Raw genomic sequence first — 18,083 nt, 5'->3', positions numbered from 1 at the left:
GAATGAATGAGCTCCAATTTTCCCAGCAGTGACGTGCAAGTCTGACACTGGGAACATCCATAGCTCCTAATGTGTATTTGTGGGGTGGGGTGCTTCCCTGAAGGGAGAACTAGAATGGCGGCGGTGTCCTTAGGGAACCAGAGGGTGGAATGAATGGGAGGACCCAAACCAGCTACACTCTGTGTTTTTGGGGTGGAGTGCAGGCTTGGGAGAGTGATCGATAAACTAATGGCATTTTATGCTTTAAATGACTTGCTACATGTTGAATATTCAATATAATTGGGCCTGTTTGACCAGAGATAGCGCATTTTGGTTATAATAGGTTGCATTTTCATATACATATTGTGTGTGTGTAAACAGACATAATCAGAAGAGCAGGGAAAGGGAAGACAGCATATCCTACTGCCCCTCCTTCTGTCCTTGGCTCTTACATCTGACCTGCGAAGTGCTTCTGGAGTTGGACTGATGAGGTTCTCGCCTGGCCAGTACTTCTCTGCCTCTGCAAACCAGGCAGTCGGTATCAATTGCTCTAACCCACTGTCATCTTCTCCCCACCCCCACTTCCAGTCTGGACAAGCTGCACCTGACGCTGACTGAGATCTGCTGGAGCCTGAACGACGTGACCAGTTTTGCTGTCTTTGAGCACACCGTGACTCCAGCAGAGTACCTCAGCAGCCAGTTGGAGACACGCCTTAGCAGGTACAGGACGTGAGGGGCGCAGCAGGAAGTGATGTGGCACTATTCATTATGGGTCTGTTCTCGAGAGAAGCCATAGAAGTACACAGCTATGGCGCATGTACTACAGCTTTTGCTCAGTAGTGCCGATTATGTGGGATAGGCAGGAAGGTGACAGTGGGGTGGATTTGTTAGATATGAACACCTGAGTCTTGCTTAATTACACTGAAGTGTAATTACACTGATGTGTAATTAAGTTGGCTGCCCCCAAAGTGCTGCTGCTGTCCTCTGTCCCATTCACTTGCTTCTGTTGGCTTAGTGCTTCAGTCCTGGTGACTGCATCTCCTGAACATGTGCTGGTAAGATTTCACAATTTGAGCTAGCTGACCTCGTATTTAGCAAAACTTAACTTAATCGGTTCCTCTGCCTCTTCCATGGAGTTTTCTTAGCAGGGATACTGGAGTGGCTTGCCGGTTCCTCCTCTAGGTGGATCACGTTTGGTCCAAACTCTCCACTATGACCTGTTCATCTTGGGTGCCCTGCTCGGCATAGTTCATAGCTTCTCTGAGTTATTCAAGCCCCTTCGCCACGGCAAGGCAGTGATCCATGAAGGGGTAAAATTGAGAAAGGAGTACGACAAGGCTGTATGTTGTCTCCCTGCTTATTTAACTTATATGCAGAATTCATCATGCGAAAGGCTAGGCTGGATGAATCCCTAGCCGGAATTAAGATTGCCGGAAGAAATATCAACAACCTCAGAAATGCAGATGACACAACCTTGATGGCAGAAAGTGAGGAGGAATTAAAGAGGGTGAAAGAGTAGAGCGCAAAATATGGTCTGAAACTCAATATCAAAAAAACGGAGATCATGGCCACTGGTCCCATCACCTCCTGGCAAATAGAAGGGGCAGAAATGGAGGCAGTGAGAGATTTTACTTTCTTGGGCTCCATGATCACTGCAGATGGTGACAGCAGCCACGAAATTAAAAGACTCCTGCTTCTTGGTAGAAAAGCAATGACAAACCTAGACAGCATCTTAAAAAGGGGAGACATCACCTTGCCAACAAAGGTCCGTATACTAAAAGCCATGGTTTTCCCAGTAGTGATGTATGGAAGTGAGAGCTGGACCATAAAGAAGGCTGATCGCCGAAGAATTGATGCTTTTGAATTATGGTGCTGGAGGAGACTGCAAGAAGATAAAACCTATCAATTCTTAAGGAAATCAGCCCTGAGAGCTCACAGGAAGGACAGATCCTGAAGCTGAGGCTCCAAGACTGGCCACCTCATGAGAAGAGAAGAGTCCCTGGAAAAGACCCTGATGTTGGGAAAGATGGAGGGCACAAGGAGAAGGGGACGACAGAGGACGAGATGGTGGGACAGTGTTCTCGAAGCTACCAGCATGAGTTTGACCAAACTGCGGGAGGCAGTGGAAGACAGGAGTGCCTGGTGTGTTCTGGTCCAGGGGGTCACAAAGAGTCGGACACGACTAACCGACTAAACAACAAACCAAACTTAATCAGCAAAGCTGTTGGGGTTAGGTATTGCGGCAGGTTCTGACAGCAGGCTTTGACTGCCATGCCAGAGGCGAGGATTTTTGCCATTTACCATCTAAGCCAAAGGGTGTTTCCTCTGGAGACTGCCTTCTGCTCTTTTAAAATGCCCATTCAGTTACCAACACCTACTAGGGTGCTATTTTGATACTGAGGGCTTTTTTAAAGAAGCATGTATCTGTTGTGAAACTGTTTTGATTTGTCTTTGTGGAAGTATTATGGGTAACAATGTATTGTAGGTGTTTTCATATTTTAATTTTTGTTTCGTCATTCTTTGTGGCAAAGTGCTTATGACTACAGTAACTGTATGGAGAAAGTCAGCAAATCAAGTGATTGCTGCAAAGATTAAAGTCCCAGAGCAGAGCTGGCAGGATCACAGCGAAGCACTTGATATTCTCATCACCCTGACAGGAGCTGGGCTGGGCTCAGTGCTGGCTAATTAGTTGAGCAATGGGGAGCAGATGCTCAAACTTCGCTAATTTTCAAAGGACCACTATTTCCCCCAAAGCAACAGCATTCAGTCCTTGCAGTTCTCCCCATGGCTGCTTCTTGGCAGCCAGTTGGAAAACTCAGGCTTGTGTCTCCTTCACTGGCTACATTTATGTTTTTCTCGTACTGCCATCTACCTCACCCCCCCCCCCCCCCGCCACTGCCAGTAGAGCACAGATTTCAGTCCCAAACATCCAAGTAGATATCACCTGTCTTCCTTGCCTGGAACATCACCTGATCCTCAGTGCTCATTAAGAAAACAGGTTATTCAACATAGCACTGCATATTGGGAAACTTTAGCCTGAGAGGTAGGCAGAGTGATGACATCAATCTCCCAACTGTGTAGGGGCTGTGGTGTTGGGGTGCTTTTTTCTTTTGGCCAATGTACATCCAATAACCATTCACATCCCCACCCCCAGGTCTTTGGTGCGGCTGGCAAAGCCAAACCCAAGCTCCCCAGAACTGGCACGTCCCTCAGAAGCGTTGGCAGGTGTGCAGGCCTATACCACTTTCCTGGTTTCACTGATGCATCGCATAGGTCTGGATACTGGGCGCCTCCTCCGCAATGTGCTTCTGCAGCAGACCCAGCCCCTGGATGCAAGTGGGGAACAGACCCTCACCACACTCTATACCAACTGGTATGTGGCTGGGGAAATGGAGGGGCTGGTTGGGGCATTGTACTGTCATAGGGACGCGGATGGCGCTGTGGATAAAACCTCAGCACCTAGGACTTGCCGATCGTATGGTCGGCGGTTCGAATCCCCATGACGGGGTGAGCTCCCGTCGTTCGGTCCCAGCTCCTGCCCACCTAGCAGTTCAAAAGCACCCTTAAGTGCAAGTAGATAAATAGGTACCGCTTTAAACGGGAAGGTAAATGGTGTTTCCGTGTGCTGCACTGGTGCTGGCTCGCCAGAGCAGCTTCGTCACGCTGGCCACATGACCCGGAAGTGTCTCCGGACAGTGCTGGCCCCCGGCCTCTTAAGTGAGATGGGCGCGCAACCCCAGAGTCGGTCACGACTGGCCCGTACAGGCAGGGGTACCTTTACCTTTACCTTTACTGTCATAATAGGCAGGACACAATTTGTTTCAAGACCCCCCAGGACGAGCCCCTGAATCTGCTTTAAATGCCAATATTTCAGATATTAATGAAGAGAGTTCTCCTAAGTATATGCAGGGAGCTTTCCCTAAGCACTGAGCAGCCTCACTCATGCATATGGAAAAAAGGTCAGTAGCAGTAGTAAGAGAGGCAGGTAGGTGTCAGGTAGTTGTTACTCTGGGCCAAAGTCCTGTTCAAGAAGGTTTTCCCATAGGCATGGCTCCCCTCCCCCACCTGCTAATCAGCTGACTCCTCCAGCAGCATTTTGTTGAGCTAAATTATATCATGTTTCCTTTGCTGTCACTCCCAGGTACCTGGAGTCACTCTTGCGCCAAGCCAGCATGGGCTCCATTGTCCTTTCCCCATCAATGCAGACCTTTGTCAGTATACCCAAAGAAGGGGAACAGACCTTCAGTGCTGAAGAGTTTTCTGATGTTTCAGGTAGGTGCTCACACACCCAGTCTGGAGCACCCAAGGCTTAGTTGCAGTAGTGGTTCTTGAGCTGAATTTGGCAACAAGACTGGCCACCGTGATGCCACGATGAGTGGTTATTCGTCCAGGAATGGAGAGGGGTGGGGTCAGGATCTCACTCTTCAAATACCCAAGTGCCTGTCACATAGCAAAGACTTGTTCTTTCCCGCCCTAGCCATCAGGACTAATGTTACTTTAGGAAAAACCTTAATGGTAAGAGCTGTTTGACAGTGAAACCATTGGCGATAGGCTCTCCCTTGCTCCTTTGCACAGGCATCTGTTTATGATGCTCTTGCATTGTGCATTCCTGCATTGTGACAGTGGTTGGACTGAGCTGTCTATGAGTGCCCCTCCAATTGTATGGTTCTGTGACTTTGCTACTCAATAGAAGTCACAAAATCCATTAGCAAGCCCATTTTTTTATCTTGGGCAAACAGTCATGTGGATTATAGTGGATGTTTAAAACTGAAGAAGCAATCCATAGAAGCAAGTATAGAAGCTGGAGCTCAGGAAGTTGGAGGAAGCAGAGAGTAATCCATATCTGGCTGCCAAAATATTCATGGTTAGGATTTGACCTGTCCTGAAAGGAGAGGAGGAAAGGACCTGTCCTGAGAGGAGCCAGTGAGAGCTTGAGATGTCCTGCACAATGCAGAGAAAGGTGGGCAAGGCCTCTCAGTTTGTCTAGCTGGCGTAGGCCTCTGTTGCTGCCTGCATCATCAAGAGAGGAACCAGCACTTGGCAGACATCCACAGGGAACAGCAATAAAGAATTGGCCACACTGTGCCTGCTGCTGGTCTGCAAATGATGCTGTTGCCTTTTCCTCCCTCTGCAGAGATGCGAGCCCTGGCAGAACTCCTTGGGCCCTACGGAATGAAGTTCCTAAGTGATAACCTCATGTGGCACATCACCTCGCAAATGGTGGAGCTGAAGGTAGGAAGCCAGGAGGAGAAGGGAACTTGCTGCAATTTGCTGTCCTGCAACTCAGCTCTGCCATATCGTGTGAACAGTGGTTCAGGGGCACTGATTAAAACAGAACATCTGAGTGTTATAAATGTCCTTTTGCTTTGTGGGAAGGAATGGGCAGGTTGGAGCTGGACTGCTTTTGTCAAAAGGAGCTTCCGTATGTCTGTGCCTCTGTTGATTCACACACATCAGTGGAACCAAGTGATTTGCTGTTTGCTGTGCTGCCGCTGGGTTCTCCTGTGCGACTGATCCACAGGGTTGAGGGAGTTGGTCACCCACTGATGAGAGTACAATCCTGGTGTGCAGGGTGGTGCATCAGGCACCACTCAGTTGAACACTCAAGGCTATCCTTTGTTGTCAACCAATTGCTCAAGGCCTCAGAAGGAAGAAAAGAGAGTTGTCTATCAACCATGTGCCTTCTCATCCTAGTTTGTGACTCTGAAACAAGCTCTGGAGATCCTTCTTCCTCAGCATGGCATTCTCTTTTTTCCTGTGAGTGGGCCTTTACAGCCAAGCAGACCATCGTCCCGTCTCTTGGCTGGGAGTGTTTGGGGCCGCAAGGGTGGCAGCATCAAGCTCCTTCCCTCTGGGTTGACAGCCAGGGAAGACACAGGTGTCCATCACCTCTCTGACTGGGCTGCTGTTCCTTCATGGTTGGCCCCTTGGGCTCAGCCCCTATCTCCTTCCCCTTCCACCCTCTCTCAGCATCTTGCCACCTCTCACCACCACCTTAGTGTGGGGTGGTGGGGTATTTCTTGAACTCATGCACAACATCAGGACCATGGTTGGTGCTGAGCTGCCCTGTCAGGACATCATCTGTATGGCCAGTTTTCAAAGTCTGTGTGATAGAACTTTATTTTCTTCTTTTTAGAAACTAGTGACAGAGAATATGGATGTACTGGTTCAGATCCGATCTAACTTCTACCAGCCAGAGCAGATGGCCGCACTGCTACCCCGCCTAACTGGTAGGTGATAGGCAAAGGTTACGCACAGCCTCAGTTCTTCTGTTCTCTGCTCCAGAAGCCACCAAGCAGCCACCTGAATGGCTAAATTTGGAGTGAAGCAACAGCTGAAATAGTCCTTTGCTGCTTGTGAGCAGCGATTTTTAAAAAGCCATTGCAAATAGGCAAAGGAATTCTCATGAATGTAGGTTTGTATAACTCAGTAAAGTTCAGAAAACACTCCAGAAGATGTAGCACTGTAAGAATGCCTGCTCAAAGATCCAAATAATGAAACCAGATTACACATCCCTACTGGGGTTTCTGTCCTAAAGTGGGTTGGACTGTACTGCTTTCCATAGAACTAACCAAGCAAGTTATGCACATCCAGGAATTCTGTGGCTGCTAGAAAATTGGGACCAATAACCATGTGTTATCCACAGCCGCCGAAAATGTTCTGAAGAGGATGACCATAATTGGGGAGATTCTGTGGTTCAGGTCCCTGGCGCAAGAGGGCCTTCAAGAGGTGAGTGATCGCAAATCTGTGTATGTATTCTCAGCCACACCCAGAGCAAAAACATTCATTCCTGCTCCTTGATTTCCTTTTGATCATGCTGGATGATAAAGTATAATGGTTTTATGCAGCAGGACTTATGGGGAGGGCAGACAATACAGCATTATAGCAAGCAAGAAGAATCAGCACTTCTCGTTGCATCACTTCTTGCATTCTGACTCTTGGCAGGTGTTCACCAATCACTGCCCTTTTCTGATGGGCCCCATCGAGTGCCTGAAGGAATTTGTCGATCCTGACATGGACATAAAGGTGAATTTAACTCTATTTGGTATTAAAAATGCCTGGGAAGAGTCTGTTATATAACTTAGCTTCTGCGAGGTGAGTCAGTTCCCCTGTGTGCTTCCCGAATGCTACTGTGACAGTAGCCTTGGTTCTTTGAATCCCACATTCCCGGGCTTAGCATGTCTGTTTCTCTTCAGCCTCTACCTGGCCCCAAACGGTGTTCAGATGGTGGGTTCACATGTGGCATTATCTTGGGTGGAGGTAGGGAACCATTATCACCCCTCGGGCTGCATTCCTTTTTGGTGAGCCTTCTGGGGCCCACATGGCAGTGGAACAATAAACGTATTTTTTTACCGCTTTTGGGGAGGCTTGTGTCTATGCACACTCGCCCATTCCTCTCTATCCTCCTCCCAGGCAAGCAAGAAGCATGATCAGAGTTCGAGGACACATTCTAGCCAGGCATAAACACCCAAGGAAGATGCAGAAGAGGGCTGATAAGGGGTGTGGCCTCAGGAGTGTCCCGAGAGCCAGATAAAGAGGCTTCGGGAGCCACAGTTGGGTCTGAAGCTGCCCCTTCCCAATCTAAGAAGGGGCTGTGAAAATTAATGTGTGGATTGAAAGACTAAATGAAGTAAAGTCATTGCTGAGTACGATGGGAAAAGCTGCTTGCTGCCAAAACAGACTTGATAAAGAGACAGACGTAGCATTCTATTTTCCTGCCTGGCACACAACTAAGGTGCAGCTGGACTGCTCTGCATGCTCTCCAGCTGCATCCCTCTTCCCTTACAAACTTAAATGTGCTCTAGTTACAAAATGATGGAAGTTCCTAAATTATGCTGAGTCCCCAGACTTTCTTCCTTGGTCTGTGACACCTCCCTCCTCCTCCTCAATAAAAAGGGGTAGAGTGTGAATTGTAATTTGTTTAAAAAGTGGCACAGCATTACAGGCCTCCTAATCAAAATGTAATAATGCCGGCATGAAGTGAATGGCACTGGGAAGCGCTATGTTGTGGAGCTTGCCAATTAAGCTTGGGTGACCTAATATGATTCCATTGGAGGCCCTGCACAGGAGTCTGGTGGATCCATCGCCTTAGGTAATTTCAGCCCAGTTCTGAAGGCTCAAGGTTTAGGATTCATGCTGTGCCATCATTCCGGTTCCATGTACTCTGCATGGCTGAATAGTTTACATTGAAAGCCATTGCTGCAAATAGTAGGGAGGGGTCGGGGAGCAGAGGACATAAGCTCATCTCTCTGCATTAGTCAAACTGTTTGAGTCCTCCTCTGCCTCCATTTGAGGCAAGGGTGTATCTCTGTTCCATTTCATTTATCTATATGCCACTGTGGGGACTGGTTGTCCTCCCCTCCTAGAAGCTCTGATCTGCCATGGTGCGGAGTATCCTTTGACATGTCCTGACTTAAGCGTCTCATTCATTGTTGATTGCATCATGGCATTGAGGTTGCAACCTTGAGAGGCTCCCGCAGAGAGTGTCATCTTGGTGTGTGATACGTCAGTTGCAGATCCCTCCACACCCCTGTACTTGTGGAAGTCTTTGGGTGTCGGATGAGCAAATTGGTCTGTTTGCGGCTCAGCTGCAGGGTTGGGGCTGCAAGAATAGCCAGTATCCTCCCTTCTGGCTGGTTCTGCTGTTACTATGCTTCTAGCAGTTGCAAGGTGCAAGTGGAACAAAGGAACATAGGTGAGTGCCATATGCCAATGCTTGTCAATCCTAGTCCAGGATTGTCTTCTCTGACTCCTGAAGGCCACAGGCAGAGGTCTCTCTCTGCCTGTTACCTGCTATAATTTGATGACAGTGGTGTTGTCTATGAGCCAGTTTACAACAATAGGAGCTGTGTAAGGCAGCCTTCACAAACCGGGTGCCTTCAGGATGCTTTGGACTGCAGCTCTCATTGTTGAGCTTGCCCTGTTTCTCCAAGGGATGGGAAGGTCAAGGGGCACAACATTTACCAAGGTGGGATTTCCTTTGTTCAGTGCAAACTGTGCTTGAGTAAACCAATTGAAATGAAGGGGCATGACTAACAGGTGGGTCTACTCAGAGTATAAGTTGGTTGGATACAGCTCCAGGAAAACAAGAACTGAGTAAAAGGCCTAGGTTTAGGGCAATCCAGGTTGCAAAACTGCAGTTCCTTTCATGGGTGACAATTTCATGGGTAGCTTTATCTGGGCTGCTTCATGAAATTCTAGAGGTAATTGGAGCCTCTGGAAATCGCAAGGAGCATTGAAGTATGTACTAAAGCTGGAGTGGGGAGCCTCACCTGTGCTCCTCTAGATGTTGTTGGACAGCATTTCCCATCAACCTTGGCCGTTGGTCATGTGGGCTCAGGAGGATGAGATTTGGACTCTAGCATGCATGCTCCTGCATGCTCCTGCTAAAGGCCATGCAGCTCATGTTTTATGGAGGTGCTGGATGCAGAAAAGCAACGGTATGGTTGAAAACTACTTCTTAATCATTTGCTTACAAACTTTCTACCCAGATTTCTCTTGCTGCCTTGTGTCTCGGTGTACAGGTGACCACGCCAGGAGTTCTGGCAGTTTGAATTCCCCTACTGTGGAATTGCTGAACTTAATGAATTCCACAAACACGCCTGCCTGCATTGAATATTGCTCTGGGTCCTGCCACTAGGGGCATCTGTTCACCAGAGTATTTGGCTCTTGTGCCATCCCTGTCCCTAAGGTCCATGAATAATCATAGTTTAGAGGTCTTTCTTTGCAAGATCTGCAGTGTGCTGTGTTTAGATTAAAAAACATGGCTTCTAATGCCAGGGCTCAATCCAGGGCTGTGCAAAGGAATTTTAAATAAGATATTACCTCTTTCCTTACCCCTAAGTAACTGACCTGTAGAAACCATACATGTGCTCACACGTGTATGCATGCATGCAAGGGCTTCCATGCCAAAGGGGTGTTACTTCAGGTGGGCTTGATCTTGAGGGCTACCTTCTCAGAGATTAGGCATCCCAGTGTTGTATCTAGCCTAGGGGACTTTTGGGGTATCCTGCTTTTGTTGCCCCCCTGCCCAGTTTTTAACTTCCATTATTCCTACTGTCCAGTACATAGCTCTTTCCCCCTTTACAAATTCTTCTCACAAGAGCCTGCGCAAAGTTCCATTACCCAAATACAGCACCACATGCAGGAGGGGGTCTGATTTCTATTGCATGTTTTGTGTTTGTGCTGGAATCGAAAGAGGTTTTTTTGGAACTTGCAGTTCTGCACACCTGCTGACTTTGGGCAGCCTGCAACTGCCTAAATTTAGAATGTACTGCTTGGTAACGGCTATGCTGCTTTAACTTAGAGGTGTGTGTGTTTTGCTGTTACTGACAAGGACCAGCTCTGTAGTGATGTTGCCACATCAGCATCACCTGAGGCTTCTGGGAGGCTGTATCCTTGCTGCTGTTGCAGCCTCAGGTGTCCCCAAGGGGGGCTTCGCTGGCTGAGTGCAGGAATCCAGCTGAAAGGAACTGCTGCCCTTGTTGCATAGCTACATGTAGCCCTGCTTAGCTTCCCTGCAGTTCTGCTGCCACCGTCCTCTTTTCAACTGCTTCGAGACACCAGCTCTTCTCTGGGTTTCTTTCAAAGCAGCATTTCTCCAGGGGAGGTGGGCAGAGCTGGCACTGTAGGTTTCTCTTTCCCTTTGAAGAGTAAGCTTTTTCTAATGTTCCTTCCCTCCTCCACCTTTTTTGATAAAGAAAAAGCAATGGCAGCAGAGTCTCAACTGTTGCACTAATGAAAAAGGCCACGTCCCACAGAGCTTTTTAAAAGCCGTTCGTGTGCATCTTAAAGGAGTATTTCCTGGCTTATCCTGGTGTCACTAGGTGGTGCTGTTTCACACACCTCTCTTAATTCCTCATTACCATCCACACAAGCAAATGCCTTTGGGAGCAAAGACATGGGTGCTCTCACCATTTTTTCCTTGCCAGGCCTTAAGAAGAAGTAGGAACAGGCAAATTCCCTCAAATGGGCTCTGGATCAAATTGGAAGGGAGCCCAAGCTACTTTTTGGTGGGAGGAGCTGGGGGTTGGGGAATGATCAGTGGGAGATCTGCCCATCTAATGCCTCCTGGTTGCTTATGTGTGTGTGTGTGTGTGTGTGCGCGTGTGCGTGCGTGCTGTTTGTATACAAATAGCATTGAGATGGACCAGCAGCGAGGGAAATGGCACTGACACTATGCAGGTTGTTGTTGCTGTTGTTAATTTGCCATGCCCTCAGGACACATTTCCTGCCACACATAGGTGAAAAGTGACAGTTCAGGCCAAGCCATGTGACATGTGCTTTGGGGGATGGGGATGCCTGCTGCATATGCATGAGATTGGAACCCTGGGGCCAATGCAGGTAATCGGCCACTGAGCATCTATATGGAACTGGAGCTTGCAAAGGTCTGATTTACAATGCCCAGCAGGATGGAGACAGTGTCTCTCCTTTCTCAGTCCCCATTTTGTTTGGCTGATTCCAAAACCAAACATGGCTAGAAGGACTTGGCCAGTCGCACATTTTGTAACCCTGCTGTGTAGGGCTAGCCTTGCTCCCCAGAAATTTGTCTTCCAGGAAGATGGAGGGACACTCAAATTTCAAGCCTCGGCAGTGAGTTTCTTTTTCACTCGGCAGATTTCTCTGATCTTTCACTAGCTGGAGAAGACAGAATGTGAAGCAACAGCCAGGAATTAAGAGTTAGAAAAATATTTAGAAATAAGTTGCAGTGTTTAACCACAAGGGTGATTAATTGGCACAGGCTGCCCAAGGAGGGGGGTGGGTGCTCTGTCATTCACAGCCTCTTGAATCAAGATGAGAAGTGTGTTTCACAGAGATGCTTCAGATAGTGCACAAGAGTGGGCTCGAGGCAGCTGGAGCTGGTCGCTTCTGCTTTTAACAACTATAAATGTTTTAAAACTTTTTCCAACCCCCAACTGCCTACTGTGCCAACTTACATGAAATCTGCAGAAGCCTTTCATGTTTAGTTAATTTCTCTTCTCTCTCTCTCCACAACTCCCTCTCTTCTGGAAGCAGCTAGAAATGCAATTCCATTTCATATGTTTACAGGGCTAGTACTGTGGCCCAATTTATGTGATACAGGAGCAGTCATGGGCCCCACCTCCCCTGTCTCCACACATGAAGTGTGCCTGCCATGCATCAACCAATACACACGGAGGACTGATTCACATGGTTCTTCCTCCTTATAGAAAGGAGGTCATGCAACTTGGGTTTACACACTTGAGGGCTTCTGCATGAAGCACGTTGCATTGCATGTTACATTATGTCCGTGTGCCTGCTGTAAAACATGCAGAGACTAACCAGCCAAATAATTCAGCAGAATACTATTCACATCTGCAAAAGTTTTGGAGCCGTCATACTGCTTAATTTCTAACTAGAGCATATCCTGTAACTTCCTGCTGAAATCGTGTAACTTTTCATACCACAGACATTCTTTCCCCCCTCTTGGTGTGCTGCTATAGCTCCTGAAGACAGCCATGATTGGGGAAGCGTTGGGGAAGCACCGCAGAACAGCTAATAAAGCAAAACAAATCCACCACTGGTGCACTATTATTGTTTGAAGAACATATTGCAGGATACACTTGCCTAGAAACACCAGTCTAGCAGTTCCCTTCGTGCCAGTGGTGCAGTAGGTGTTGTTGATGCATCCCACCTCCATGCCCAGAGGACTTATAAGCTATACAAAATGATTCACAGGAAAGGAGAGAGAGCAAGGTTTTTCAGTGAACAGTAGGGATGTGCTAGAGAGAGTGATGATGGCAAAGGGAGTAAAGGTTGTTTCAGGAAGGTGAATTAAAATTCCTGAAAGGGGGGTTTGGAGATTGTAGTAAAATTAAGGACCTAAGCCTTTGGTTGTCTCGTTTCATGTCTCGTTGTGATTTGAGCGTCAGTTCCTCAGCTTTCATATCGATCGTATTCATTGCTGCTGCTGCTGCCAGGGAGAGGGAGCACGAGGGAGATTTCTCTGACTGCTCAGATCCAGGGAAGCATGATAGGGGTGAAGAGCTGTCAGAAAGATCCTAGTGTGGGAGGAAGGGAGTGTCATCATGCCCGCTTCCCTAGCATTTTTCTCAGCTAGGTTTTTATGTCAGCACATTTGCCTAGTGCAAAGAATTGGAGGATCCTAAATTAAGTGCCTTCTGGACAAGATTGCACCTGGCAGCCTTCTCTGACCACTGTTCGAGGCCTCTACATCTACTTATTCTTTTTACTCTTGTCCCTGGTACTTGCAGTGACTGCTGGATCCCAGCCGCCATTTTCCCTTGCAATATTGCATATGCATACATAGGCACACTTCAAAAGAAAAGTCCCAAATGGCCCAGGCCCAGAATAACACAAGGAGCATCTCCTCTCTTATGAACCATTCCATAATACAGACACTCTAGGTCTCTTCTCTTTAAGAGGTTATTCTATCTGCGACTCAGAGTGTAGCATTCTCAGTGGTGACACCCCAACTTTGTAAGGAGTCCTCTAAGAAGGCTTGCCTGTGCCTGGCCCTGGGGCGTTTCTCAGCCCTTGAATGGATACTTACTTAGCTTTTGAACTCTCGGGACAGCTTTTCAGCTGCCAGTGCTATTCATATTGGGTATGGTTTTTCTTAAGATGATCCTTTATGGTCATATTGGACTATTGTTTTATTGTGGATCTGTGTTCTGCCTTGAACAGCTTTATGGTTGGAAAAGCAGCTGACCATTGTGAAGGACCAAATCAAATAAATACATGGGTAAATAAAAGGGAGCATAGTAGCTAGGCTCAAAACTGTGGGTCCCCAAGAGGTTTCCCTCCCCCGACCCCATTAATAAACCAGGACTTGTGTTTCCTTGCTCCACAGTTCGTTTGATTCTTCTCAGTGGGACTGATTCCTGACACATGATATTACTTGGTGTTCCCATTCTAGAAGCCCTGATTTGGTTGTTTATGCTGGGTACTTCTGGGCTTAGTAGGATTTGTCTCCATGTCTGTATATGCCATTGATGCAGCAGGATGGAGCAAATGTCCTGATGGGTCTCTCATGTCTTATGCAATGTATTTACCATATCTGAAATTCTGTTAAATAGCGCAGTGTTTTTTCAGCTTGAAATTAGGTGAAATGCCATGTCTTAGCTAGCTTTGTCTCTTGCGTGAGTCCTCCTGTAAGATTTTTTGTTTGCTCTCCTTAGTAAACTAGCAGCAAAGTACAGTGGTACCTCGGGTTTAGAACTTAATTCGTTCCGGAGGTCCGTTCTTAACCTGAAACTGGTCTTAACCTAGAATCATAGAATCATAGAGTTGGAAGAGACCACAAGGGCCATGGAGTCCAACCCCCTGCGAAGCAGGAAACACCATCAGAGCACTCCTGACATATGGTTGTCAAGCCTCTGCTTAAAGACCTCCAAAGAAGGAGACTCCACCATACTCCTTGGCAGCAAATTCCACTGTTGAACAGCTCTTACTGTCAGGAAGTTCTCCCTAATGTTTAGGTGGAATTTTCTTTCTTGTAGTTTGGATCCATTGCTCCGTGTCCGCTTCTCTGGAGCAGCAGAAAACAACCTTTCTCCATCCTCTATGTGACATCCTTTTATATATTTGAACATGGCTATCATATCACCCCTTAACCTCCTCTTCTCCAGGCTAAACATGCCCAGCTCCCTTAGCCGTTCCTCATAAGGCACCGTTTCCTGAGACACCACTTTAACTAATGGGGCCTCCCGTTGCTGCACAATTTCTGTTCTCATCCTGAAGCAAAGTTCTTAACCCGAAGTACTATTTCTGGTTAGCGGAGTCTGTAACCTGAAGCGTCTGTAACCCGAGGTACCACGGTACTACCCTTTCTCCATGATGTGTGCTGCCTCCTTTTTTTAAGTGCACAGTTTTGTTTTATAAAACATGGAGAGCAGTAAAATATTATATTCCCCACCTGCAGTTTTACAGTCCAGAATCCTACCACCTTATTTTTGTGCATGTGCCAACCAGGCCTGATATGTTGCAGTGAGACCAAGAGACCAAGGCCCAGCAGCAGCATTACTAACACCTGTTTCTGCCCTTCATCTTTCTCTTTAGGTGACCTTGAGCATCTTTGAACTAGCCACAGCTGCCGGGGTCCCTTGCGACATTGACCCTGCCTTAGTATCCGCCCTTTCCAGCCTCAAGAAAGGTAAGAGCCAAGGCTTGCCCATGTTTCCATGTACCGTTGTGATAAGACTGAGCTTGTAGGGCTGTAAAATGTCTTCCCTTTATCTACTAGGCAAGAGATCCCAGAAGGCAAGCATTCCTAGTATCAGGAAAGCTCCGCTTTCAAAGGAGCTGCACAGGGAATCTTGCCAGGTGGTACATCATCTCAGCACTGATAAATATTTAACTCTGTCTCTAGGAGGCTGTCACTGCTTGGATGCTGTCACGGGTTTGTTTGTGTTTTAAAAGGCCCACTCCCAGGCTTCAGCCAAGAATCTCAGCTTTCCTGAATTTTGCTTTGTGCCTTTCCCCGTTGGCAGTGGCAAGCTTTTGATCTTCCAGTACATGCACAGCCATTTGCACACCTGCATCTCACCAGTGGGCTGAATGCTATCCCCCTGCCTGGAAAACACTCATGTATTTAATAGCCTCAGGCCACAGACACAATTGATGCAATTTGTCTTCCTCCAGAGCTTTGCTTCTCTGTGCTGCTGCTTCCTTTTCTTCACATTGGACCCAAAATCCAGATAGTTTAGGCCTAGGGTGGACTGTGGCCCTCCGCATTTGGCCTGCCAGGCCATTTCCCCCAAACCATGCCAACCTGCCCAACACCTAATATCATATGTGGTGTCTAGTATGCAGCAGGTAGAGATGCAGTTGGGCAAAGCAGGATTGAACTCACTGTGTGTCAGCTGATGCACAGGAAGCTCAATCTTGCTTAGCCGCTCTCTCCCCAGTGACTTCGTGCCTGGGATTACTCAAGGCCTGCACAAGGATAACGTCACGCTGGTACCATCTGCCAAAACCCAGGGGTGGGGAATCTGGTTGTCCTATTGGGTAATTGGCAGGTGGGTGGCCCTGCCCATCTATCAAAATTGGCCTGTGAGGTGAAGGTGGGAGAATCTGGCTCACTGGGCCAAATAAGTGTCTCAGCCCTGGTTTTGGCAGATGGCATCTGTGTGTGACATTGTCCTCCTAATGGCATTGAGGCCTTGAATAATCCCAAGTGACTGTAGTAGCTAAAGCTCCTCTTCTGGAACCTAGAAGTCTGTCCTTCTCTTAAAATAGCAGACCAGAATCAGAGGAAGCCGTCTTATACTGAGGCAGACCATTAGCCTGTCTAGCTCAGTGCTGTCTGCAGTCATTGTGCAGGGGCCTCCGGGTTTCAGACCAAAGTCTTTGCCAGACTTACTTAGAGTTGCCAGGTATTGAACTCAAGACCTTCTGCAGGTGAAGTGTGGCCCTTTCCTGAGCTTCTCTGATGAGATAGCCTGTGCTCCATTGCCTTCAGGGCAACCGTCTCTTCTTCCTTCACCACAACATGGACAAGAGACATAGAAACCCAGAGTGGAGCTCAGACAAGGACTTGGGAGACCAGTGTTCAAATACCTACTTGGCCATGAAGCTCATTGGGTAACCTTGGACCTGTTCCAGGCTTGTAAGCGGGTTGTTGTGAGGATAGAATGGAGAGGGAGAGAGCCATCTAAGACACCTTGAGCTCCTTGGAGAAAAGGTGGGGATATGAATGCAGGAATAAACAAACAAGCTTGCCACCTCACCACCTTCACGGGTGCAGACTGCAAGAGCCCTAGGAGCACTAGAGCACAGCTAGCCAGCCATAGCTTTGCTGGGGTTATATTGGCGGCAGCAATAATAGTGGCCCATGTGCCCCAGTCTAGCCCTTCCCTCTCTACCCTTTTGAGACTCTTGTTGGTACCTGAGCCTCTTAAAAAATTTCTCCAGCCCCTGCCCCATAACTTTCTTGTCTAAATCAGTGCCATTTTTCATGCATCAGAATGCAGCTGTGTTTCTTCCCAGCATGGTGGCAAAGCAAAGAACAGCAGTAGCTTAATCTCCCTGTTTTAACTGACACAGGGACTTGAGATCATGGGGGTTTGAGGCTTCCATTCTTTAGTTCACTCTCAACTCCAGTCTTTGGTTGCTTGTAGTTTCTGCTTTCACTCCTCTTCTCTTCCCAGCTTTGCATCTACAATCACTAAGGATCATAGAATTGTAGAGTTGGAAGGGACCCTGAGATCATCTAGTCCAACCCCCTGCGATGCAGGAATCTCAACTAGATCATCCCTGACAGATGACCATTCAACCCCTGCTTAAAAACCTCCAAGGAAAGAGAGTCCCCACCTCTCATGGGAGTCTGTTCCAGACTTTTGTTTTTAGCTGGGGCAAAACCAACCAAGCAATTGCCTCCCTGCACTGCTGGCCTCAAACTGAGCCTGTGCTATTTCCTAACATGCTCTAGGACCAGCTTGGGGTGTGTGTGTCTGAATCCTTTTGAGAGCTGCAGGCATGCTATGAGTGGGGCTACAATCAAAAGTGGGCTTAGTAATGGATATGACCTGTAACTTTTTGCAGCCAGGGAAAAGGCAGAGTCCACAAATAGGAACATCTCTCTATCCAGGCAAGTGAGAAGCATTTTCACAGCTCAAGGAGCCATTCCAAGAAGGCAAAATACTCAAGGAGGACTGGTGGGAGGGGCAGGGCTGGGGGAGAGTCTGGAGGGCTGAATAGAGATGCCAGGAGGGGGCGCATTTCTAACCTTGGCTTGAGTCTCCCTTCTGTAGAACCTGTCTTGGTAAAAGAGGTTTTTCACAAGGCTGGCCAGCCTCTCAAAAATCTTGCTTACTATTTTTCTTGCTGCCTTGGGAGGCCATAGTTCTGTGACTGCAGCTAGTCTACCTCTTAGTCACTGGCTACATTTCCAGGGCAATTGTTGTACAATAGCTCCCCCCGCCCCTCCTGCCCCACCAGTCCCAGGCTTCTCTCCATGCGAGAGGGCTGCTGTCAAAGAGGAGTGCTGTCCTGATCCTCCCTGGCTGGAAGAGGGGTGGGCTGGCGTTTCTTAGGCTCTGAATCCAAGCAAGGCAGACACAGATGCTCAATGGTCCATGCTGCTGGGAGCGCCTGGCTGTCTAAGGTGCAGTAGTCCAGTCCCT

At 47.9% G+C, this 18,083-nt stretch overlaps 1 protein-coding gene across 4 annotated transcripts in view; it reads left to right on the top strand.

Annotated features, from left to right (window-relative positions):
* Nucleotides 1-18,083, top strand: part of NCKAP1L (NCK associated protein 1 like) — a 68,037-nt gene that overhangs the window by 37,805 nt on the left and 12,149 nt on the right. For all 4 annotated transcript variants that reach the window (XM_083729158.1, XM_083729160.1, XM_083729159.1 and 1 more), the window contains exons 20-27: nt 568-699; nt 3,134-3,352; nt 4,121-4,251; nt 5,114-5,211; nt 6,116-6,209; nt 6,626-6,708; nt 6,925-7,005; nt 15,019-15,112. In XM_083729158.1, coding sequence (XP_083585284.1) covers nt 568-699; nt 3,134-3,352; nt 4,121-4,251; nt 5,114-5,211; nt 6,116-6,209; nt 6,626-6,708; nt 6,925-7,005; nt 15,019-15,112 — 932 coding nt within the window. The remainder of the gene's footprint in view (nt 1-567; nt 700-3,133; nt 3,353-4,120; nt 4,252-5,113; nt 5,212-6,115; nt 6,210-6,625; nt 6,709-6,924; nt 7,006-15,018; nt 15,113-18,083) is intronic.

This window comes from Podarcis gaigeae, assembly GCF_964106915.1.
Source record: "Podarcis gaigeae genome assembly, chromosome: 2".
Classification (NCBI taxonomy): domain Eukaryota; kingdom Metazoa; phylum Chordata; class Lepidosauria; order Squamata; family Lacertidae; genus Podarcis; species Podarcis gaigeae.
Note: the sequence above shows the minus strand (reverse complement) of the source record. Positions and strands in the feature narration are given on the sequence as shown.